Source organism: Mus pahari, chromosome 1, assembly GCF_900095145.1.
Source record: "Mus pahari chromosome 1, PAHARI_EIJ_v1.1, whole genome shotgun sequence".
NCBI lineage: Eukaryota > Metazoa > Chordata > Mammalia > Rodentia > Muridae > Mus > Mus pahari.
This window is the reverse complement of record NC_034590.1, coordinates 102,071,218-102,080,541: the sequence shown is the minus strand read 5'-3', so window position 1 is coordinate 102,080,541 and position 9,324 is coordinate 102,071,218. Positions and strand designations below refer to the sequence as shown.

The following is a 9,324-nucleotide window of genomic DNA, read 5'->3' as shown; positions in this document are numbered from 1 at the left end:
AAAGAAAAGAAAAGAAAAGAAAAGAAAAGAAAAGAAAAGAAAAGAAAAGAAAAGAAAAGAAAAGAAAAGAAAAGAAAGAAAAAAGGCAGGCAGGCCATGGTCATAGTGTCTCTTTACAGCAACAGAAACCCTAAGACAGACCTGAAGCTGGGAAATATCCAGGCATAAATATACTGTAATATGTTCCCTACATGGCGAAGAGCAAGAACACAGTGATACATGTAACCCTATGATGAGCCTCTAGGCTGGCAAGAGGAGCTTTACACAGACTTTCTGTGAAGGAGGGGGTTACCTCAGCAGGCCTGGCTTGCTCAAATCCTGTACACTCCAGAGAAAGGCCTGCCTTTAAGACAGGCCCTCCAACAGCTCTTGGGAAGACCCTGAAGGCCCTACAAAATCCTGTTTGATAGGAGGGGTTTGCACCCCTGACCAACTGAGTCATACTGGGTCAGTCTGACCTTGAGTGAAGTGTGTGGCTGGAGATGGAGTCCCTAAGGTCAGTCACATGAGGACTGTGTACTTAGATGGTCAACCAGCCCTTCTCAAAAGAGTGTAGGCACCCAAGCTCCCTTGAGCTTCCCTGTTGCCTACCTGCAGTGTCACACTTCACTGCTGAGTCAACGGAGCACATCCAGTGTAGGGACAACTGGGATTTCGCTCTTGGTTTCTCCTGCCCTTTGCCCCGCGCAGCTCCTCCCCTCTTGAGCTGAGCTGTGGTCTTTCACTGTACCCAACTTTAATTCCAAGGGCAATGTCTCTCCAAGTTTTGGGAGCCCTTCCAGGGAATCACTGAGACCTAAGGTGGTCTTTGGGGTCCCTGGGTCAATTATACATTGTATAACACTATTGGTATGAAATCCTAAATAGGTACTTTTGTTTACATTGTCACTAATAACTGTCACTAAGGGGGCAGGGCTGGGGACTGACTGAAGGGTGTGCAGGAAGCTTCAGTGTGATAATATTCAGGATGATCTCTGGGGGTGTGGGGGGGATTCCAGGGCTGTGAAAGTCGAGGCCAGCAAAAGTGCAGTAGAGAGCCAAGCCCAGGCCCACACCTTGAATCCCAGCATTTGAGAGGCAGAGGCAGAGACAGAGGATCTCTGTGAGTTGGAGGCAAGACGGGGTTACAGATTAAGTTCCAGGACAGCCAAAGATACACAGAGAAACCTTGTCTTAGAAAAACAAACAAACAAAAAGAGTAAGCGAGCTTCGAGCTTCTCTTGAAGCTCGATCCTCGTGTCCTCAGTTGTTGGATTATAGGGGTACACCACTATGCCCAGCTTTTCACGTGGCTGTTGGGGATCAAACTCAACTCCTAGTGCCTGCCACACAGGCACTTTACTGACTGAGACATCTCCATACCAGGCCCCCAAAGTCAATGTTTTTGAGGTTGGTTATATATTTGAAGATTTTCATAGTAAAGTATTAGGAAGAAAACATCAGTAATAAAACCCATAGAAAATCAAAGCCTGAAAGCAGGTGTTTCCTGAAAACACAGGCACAGCAACAGAGGAAGGACACGTGTCCCTCCAGTCCCACCCCCCACGCCCCCAGCTTCTGTTATGGTGGCTGGTTAGCACCACCTCTGAGCCAATGCTGCATTTGCCCCAACTCGTCTACCCCTCTTCCATGCCTAACAACCCTGGCAGGGCTCCTAACTACAGACAAAGGATGTTAGCAAGAAGATTTCTAAAGGCTGAGCGAGCATGACTCCCTTAATCGGTGCCAGGGCAATGGTTCCACCCTCCAGCCTTCCAGAGAAGAGCACCCTGCCTCTGCCCAGAGATTTGTCAAAATGAAACCAGTATTGAGGGAGGAAAGGAATGAAGGAAGGAGGAGGGAGGGAGGGAGGGAGGGGAGAGGAGGGGAGGGGAGGGAGGGAGGGAGGGAAACAAAAAGTGACCTCAAGAAAACCTCTCCCTCTGCTTTGTTCCACAAAAGCTCCCCACTGAGGGCTCAAGGATCTTTGGCCTTGCATTCAGACCAAAACCATGTGGATTCAGACCTTGCTCCAAAGCCATCTGCAGATCTCTCCAAACAGCAGGACTAGCTATCACTGAGGCAGTTCAAGGCTGTGGGTGGCAGTTTTTGGAAAGCTATGGACTGCAATCTCAATTTGCATAGTCTCATATTCGCCCCCAACCTTCCTTCCCCCTCTCTCCTCTCAATAACCCCTTAGGTGAATCCCTGACCTCTTGCCTAGATCAAGGAACACCACCCAGGCTTTCCTCTAAGGAGCATCCTGAAGCTAGCCTTGAGGCTGGAGGTTAAAGGGGGACAGCTGGGGCCTGCTCTTACCTCCCCCCTACCCCTCAGCAGGAAGCCTCATGAATTCTGAAAACTCACAAGTGTCATGGAAGAAGTCAGGCTTGCTGTGCATGTGTTTCCCATGGTTTGGCCCAAGGGGCGCGTGCGTGCATGCATGTGTGTGCAAGCCTTCTCCCCAGGCTTCACCTCAAAAGGCAAGTCCAAGACAGACCTACCTTCATGGATAAGCAAGTGTGGCCGCAGGCCTCGCTCCTTCAGGATCTTGCAGGTGGCTGGTGCAGGGGCAGTCACCTCTTCTTCTGAGATGTCAAACCCCAGCTGCTGAAGCAGCCCCACCAGCTCTCTCAAGGATTTCTGAGACTCATTGGTACAGAGTCTCACTTTCAGTGGGGACCGTTTCAGTCTAGGGCAGGAAAACACAAACGAGAATGTGTTCAGCGCAGAGGAACATGGCCTCCTGAGGAGAGACCAGAGAGGGACTTTTGCAAGGGCAGCTGGTTAAGAAGCAGTGTGGACCAGACAGACAGCTGTGTTCAGTCTAGGATTTCACAGCTGGAACAGACCACTTCTTGACAGGGAGAATGCTGGCAGACCACATCTCCAAATGGCTTGTCTGAGATCTCATGTGATCTGAGTCAGATGAGGCTTCCCAAGCTCCCCCTACCTCGGCTTGGAATGCTTCACCCCACCCCCACTGCAGACATGTCACCTTTCCACCTGGGCCATGTTTATCTGGCACTCCAGACCCACACGTTTCTCCACCTCATTCCACAGTGCTTGCGTTTCCCACGTCCATGAGTTACTAACTGGATCCATACTTCTTCAACGGGGCAAGGCAGAGGTACCAAGCTGAGGTTTGACTTCTGGTTAACATCAATAAACAGGGAACCCCACTCTGCACAAACCCAGAATCTAGGTTCCATAAAACTGAGATGAAAGCCAACAGCTGTTGAGGGTTGATCTGACGCTGTGTATGCAGATGCCAAATTCTGTACCCCAAGATCTAGTTGTCCCCAGACCTGCCCTTGTGTAAACCTTACTCCCCAACTTAAAGTTTTTGGTTAAATAAAAGTGGCTACAGACAATTACTGCAAAAGAATACAGGTAGGCGTGGCCTCGCTTACCAGGCTGCCGGTTGCAAGAAGAGAAAGAACAGGAGAAAGAAGAAGAAAGAAGATGAAGAGGGCAGGAGGTATCTACTAGACATGATGAACCAGGAGCATGTGGCTGAGAGAAGTCCATCCTGATGACTAATGGAGCAGAAACAACCTGAGGGAGACACAAACAGCAAAGAACCTAGGGGACACAGCTAGGAAATAGCCAGTCTAGCACAGAAAAATAGTTTAGGGGTAATCACTCAATAATTGTGCTAAAGCTGATTAAATAAATCAGTAAGACTCTGCCTTGATCACTGGGGGCAGTGCTGGCTGGGTCACACTAAGAACTAATAGTTATTAATAGCACTTAGAACAAACAGAACCATGACCCTTCCCTCAGAGTGTCCTGGTGGCACTTAGGTGAGTTCTTGGGACAGAAAGGGTACCTCGAGAGGACCCCAATGAGATGACATTCATCCCATCTACAGATCATCACTGTGCACTTGCTACCCCCTGGGTGCTGGGGATGGACATGGCCTCCCTGGCCACAGTTCTCAGGTAGCATGGAGGCTGGCTGGCAGTGAACAAGAAGGCTCACAGGAAAGGCCACCTGCACCCGGGAGGAGAGGGTCCATGAAGAATGCACATGGGGAAAAGGGATAATGGCTAGATACACAGGAAGGTCAGGGGAGGCCCTCACTGGGAAGAAACCTGGAGCTGAGACCTTGAGGAGAAAGTACCAGCCCGCTGTGCAAGGGGGCAAAGGAGAGAGCGCACCCAGCAGCAGGAGCGGATCCTGGGTGGCAGCCAGCACACTCACTGCACAGGGACAGCAAGCTGGGAGGCTGGTGCTCACCGGGGACCAGCATGCAGGAGGAGGCCACGCAGACCAGAAGCCCGGGCTCAAGGCTGGGATGAGCGATGAAGCAGTGACTGATGGGAGCTGTCCTGCTGGCTCCTAAGCTCAGATCACCCAGTCCTCACCAAGCCTGACAAGTATGGAACTGATCCTAGCTGGCACCTACACAGAGCCTGGGCCGCACAGTCTAAGATCAGGGAGGCACTTTTAAAAAAAATCCTAGGAAGAGGCAGGAGAGTCTCAAGTTCTGAGCCAGCCAGGGCTACATAGATAAGACAATCTCAACAACAATGATGACAAAAACCTATGTCTGCAATCCCAGTATGTAGGAGCCTCAGGCGGAGGGGGGATGGGGACTGCCATGAGTTTCCAGGCCAGTTTTTGTACTAGAATTAAGACTCCATCTCAAAAAACAAGAATAGGGCTGGTCACCAAGCCCAACAAGCTGAGTTCAGTCCCTGGGGCCCACACGGTAGAAGGATGTAATCAACAACTTCTTTAACATGTCTTCTGAATTACACACACATGCCATTGCACATGTGAACCACATAAACTAAACAAATGTAATTTAAAAAAAAAAATGAAAACAGAGAAGCTCAGCAAAGACAAACAACTATGCGGATGGTCACCGGGTCCTGGTTCTCAGACAACATCCCTAAACACATTGTCACTGGTCTCTAAGACAGCGGGAGGCTAACTGCTCCGCATGCATCCTGTAAGTTCTGTTTTTATAATCGATGCAATCCAATATTAAATGCACGTATCTTAATCAAGGGCATAGATAGGGGGAAGGAGTTTGCTCTTCAGTAATCTTACAAAGATGGCCTCAGTCAAAGAGGTGTCATGTGACAGACCCTGTTATCCAAAACTGGAGCAAGAAGACAACATATAGTGATAGCCCGTGAGTCCCAAGCCCAGTAAGGGCATAACTTAATCTCACTTCACAGGTTATGAAACTGAGCCCCAGAAAGGCCCAAGGCTTTCCGTCCCTCCTCTTGAGCCAGACCGATTCCCCCAAGCGCTCACAAACCCCACAAAAGCTGCTGGAGGATGTTTTTTTTGCACTGTGTATTCAAATGCTGATTTCTGTACCCAGAGATCTGGTTGCAGTCCAGACTTTTGTACTGTCGTTATTATGAAGCAGCTCTTGACTCAGCACAGTCGGGTTAGAAGAGCTTAGAATCTGCCTAGCTATACTGCCTGAAGTTTTTAATAAATATAAAGGTCTTTATGTCATTATTCAGAGCGAGGGCGGGCATAGAAAGCCCATACTTTTTACAAGAATACCCAGGTCCAGGAGAGTTCTGTAGGCTAAGTGGCCCTTCCAGGTGTGGAGCCTCACCTGCCCAGGTAGGCAGGTGGCTAGCAGCCTCCACTGAGTAAATGGGAGATGATCCGGAGGACGAGCCTGGGTGGTGAACCACAGAGAAGACAGGGATGAGCCGAGCATCTGCCCGCCATGATCAGGGAGTGGGAGAGTTAGAACCCTCTTTCTGCCATCTCTGAGATATTCACTCCACTCTGTCTCTAGTGTCGCCTCTATTTCTCTAGGACTTCAAGTATCTCCAGTCCTCCAATTTATGTGTGTATTGTCCTTGTCCCCAACCCACACACTCTAGAAGTTCGGCAATGTTGTCTGCTGGATCCTACATGACATCTCCATGCTGGGCTCACAGGGAGTCCTCGGAAAAGCCTACAACACTTTAGCTGCCACTTCCCTTATGCTGTCTCTGATCCTGTGGGGCCCCTAGCTCCCACAGAAGCAGGTGAGTTTCAGGGACCAGCCAGGGTGCCATTTATGAAGAACTCTGAAGATCTATAGCCTGTGGCACACAGACCACAGCTTCCACAGCCTTGGTGACTCACCCCTTTCTTATTATTTGTCTTTCCTAATAAGAGGTTTATGAATGACCAATTACTCTCAGTGGTTAATTGCCCTTCATAAAGATGGCTTTTTTATTTTTAAATTAGGCAGTTAATATATTGTGACTAATAGCATCACCTTGCGTATTATGGATGGGTCCTCATTGATTGGTGCCTGGAATGTGTGATTCACACCCAAGTTAATGGAGCACGTGCTGAGGAAGTGCAGGGGTCTCAGGGGACTAATTACTGCTAATGAATGGTGAAGTGACCTTCTCAGAACAGTGAGCAATCGGTGTGACAGCGAGATGGCAGAGCCTCACATCTGTCACTCCAAACACAACTTCTGATGAGGGTGGGAGGGAACAGCTCCTTGTCTCCTCTGAGATACCAACATGAGTTTGTTGGAAATCAGTGGTTTCTATTTGCTAGTCTATCTGTCCAGGGACAATGGGGTTGGAACTATATATGCAGAGCTCTCCCCCTGAGTCCTGTCCCTTTGTGCCACTGACACTGCCCCCTTTTGATATGTCAACACAGGCCCTGTGACCAGCCCATGAGGCCTCTTTATTTAAAATCACCGAAAATCATTACAGTAGTCACTACTGTTATTAAGATAGTAAAGAGATGTCCCAGTGACTAAGAACACTTTCTGCAGTTACAGAGGACCCAGGTTTGGTTCCCAGCACCCATGTGGCAGCTCACAACTGTATGTAACTTCAGTTCCAGGGGATCAGACAGTACTCTGTGGGTACTGTACGCACATGGTGTGCAGACACCAATACACAAAAAATTAAAGATTACATTTTTAAAAATTTGAAGGTAATAAAATCAATACAGGTTTTCATGGAGTCTTGACTCTGGGGAAGCTCTGTCATTGTGCTCAATGTCCATGGCCTGATCTTGTCTTCATACCCCTGGGCAGGTCTTCCTCACAGGTGACCCTCACTATCGACGAGCTAACTGAGTAAACATATTCCCCACTCAGGAGAAGGAAGGGAAGTCTCCTAGAAGGGAAACGACCCAGGTCATCTGGCCCGAGAGCACAAAGCTTTGGGGCCCTCAGCTACACATGAACTTGTGAGCAGGCACAGAGGACAAAACGCCCAGGACCTTCAAATGTAACACTATGCCCTGGGCAGGGCCCAGCAGACCCAACTCTCTGCTCTGGGGCATCCTATTCTAGGGAGGGGTGAGACATGTGTGGGCCTGACCTGTGTGTGAACCTGGGTTGAAACTGAGATGGGCAAGATGCTGCATACCAGTGTGAGGCCTGGATGGCCTGAGCTATGGACTGAAGTATGCCTCACCAAATAGCTACATTGAAACCCTAATGTCTGCCTTTGGAGACAAGGCCTATGAACAGCAAATTATGATTAAGTACAATCATAAGACAGGGGGCCTCATATGATAGGCCTGGTATCCTCAGAGACCTCTCGGGCTGGGTGTGGTGACATATGCTTGTAACACCAACAATGAAGGCAGAAGCAGGAAGATTGCTGTAAGTTTGAGACCAGCCTGGTTCTCCTGGCAAGTTTCATGCCTACCAGAGATACATAGAGATCCTCCCATCAAAACAAACAAACAAACAAACAAACAAACTGAAAGACCCCTGAGAGCCTAGTGAAGCTGTCCTCCCTCTCTTCCTTGCTTCCCCACCTCTCTCAAAGCTCACACAGCAAGGAAATGATGTGAACACACAGTAAAATAGCTGTCACTTATCAGCTAGGAAGAAATGTCACCAGAACCCAACCATGCAAGCACCCTGGTCATGGGCATCCAGTGCCTCCAGTGCCAGAAGAAATGAAGATATGCAGTGTAAGTCGCAGCTTGGTGGTATCTGTTACAGCGACCCAGACAGAGGGAGCTGAGAGACCACAGCTACATCTCTCTGTGAGCGACACATGGTACAGATCTGGCCTTGGGAGACCTAGAACAGATCCCAGATCGTGAGGAAAGCTTAAAAAGGCACAGCTTGCAGAGAGCTACAGAAGAGACAAGGGTGAAGGACAGTGGCTGCAGGTCCACCCCAACACACTAAAGCCTTGACGGGGGATGCTCCTGGCTGGCCTGCAGGCCCCACTAAGATTGTGGCCAGAGTCTTAGCCACTCACTCGCCCCTCATAGAGTTCTACTTCCTGTGACCCAACTGGATCTTTGAACTGACCTTAACCTCAGCCAGCAGGCCAGGATGCTCCTCTGAGTGACAACATCGCCCTGTGCAATTACTGTGCATCAGATGAGCCGGTCCCTTACAAATCACCTCGGACTTTACACATCTGCTGGCTGTCGGGCATCTGCCAGGAGCGCTCACCCGAAAATAATGAAAACCCTCTCATTACTGTTCCGTGGCAGGTAAAGTGTTAGGACAATTATTGGACATCCTGAGTGACCTTGGGACAGCTCAAAGCCTGCCCTCTCCAGCTTGCCAAGGTCTGAGAAGCTGAAGAGTCATGAGCTCCCCTCAGAGGGTCCAAAAAAGGTGGCCAGGCAGGGCCAGGAGCTTGCCAGGGAAAGAACAACTGGGGGTCCCTCCTCCTCTTCCTGTAGCCCCGGCTTTTGTTGCCTTTATCTGCCTGGAGGTCTTCTCCTTGTCAGTGACTGTATCTTCATCATTCCCTGGATCGGAATCCTATCCTTTAAGGCCAGGTCCACATGCTCTTCCTTCCAAAGGCCCATCTTACCCTGCTCACACCCAGGCCATCCTCCACTAGCTTATATTTTGTGTGACACCAAGACATCTTTCCTCCTCTTGCTCTGCCAGCTCTGGACTCCTGAAAACCAGAGCGGTAACTTCAGCCTGTCATGTCCTTTGCTTCGATGGGTGTCACAAGAACAGACAGGGCAGAGGACCCCTGGGGACAACTCCAGGGACTACAGCTTTGGGTGTCACACCACCTCCAGTAGGATCTGTGTGACAAGTTCCACAGACTGAGGCGATTGATCTCCAAAGGGGGAGGTCTCCGGGAACTGGTTGTGGATCTCTTCACTGGAGAAAAATTATTGAGCTGTAGTTCTCATGGCAATCTATCTGTTTTGTTTTCTCTTATTCCTTTTCTTAATTCACATGTTCCTGGTAGCCTAGGCCAAGGTTTTAAGCAAGAATAATGGGTAAGATACCATCTCTAGAGATGGGGTCACTAACATGACCTTAATCCCAGGGAAACCAACACTTTACTTTTTAAATCATTTACAAAACTATGATGATAGATAAAAACTTTCCCAACAATAAAATTT

The 9,324-nt window shown here is 49.2% G+C and overlaps 1 protein-coding gene across 1 annotated transcript in view; it reads right to left on the bottom strand.

Moving 5' to 3' along the window:
* The window catches only part of Lhpp (phospholysine phosphohistidine inorganic pyrophosphate phosphatase), a 97,351-nt gene that overhangs the window by 73,658 nt on the left and 14,369 nt on the right, over nucleotides 1-9,324 (bottom strand). Inside the window, exon 2 of the mRNA XM_021211033.2 lies at nucleotides 2,484-2,671. Coding sequence (XP_021066692.1) covers nucleotides 2,484-2,671 — 188 coding nt within the window. The remainder of the gene's footprint in view (nucleotides 1-2,483; nucleotides 2,672-9,324) is intronic.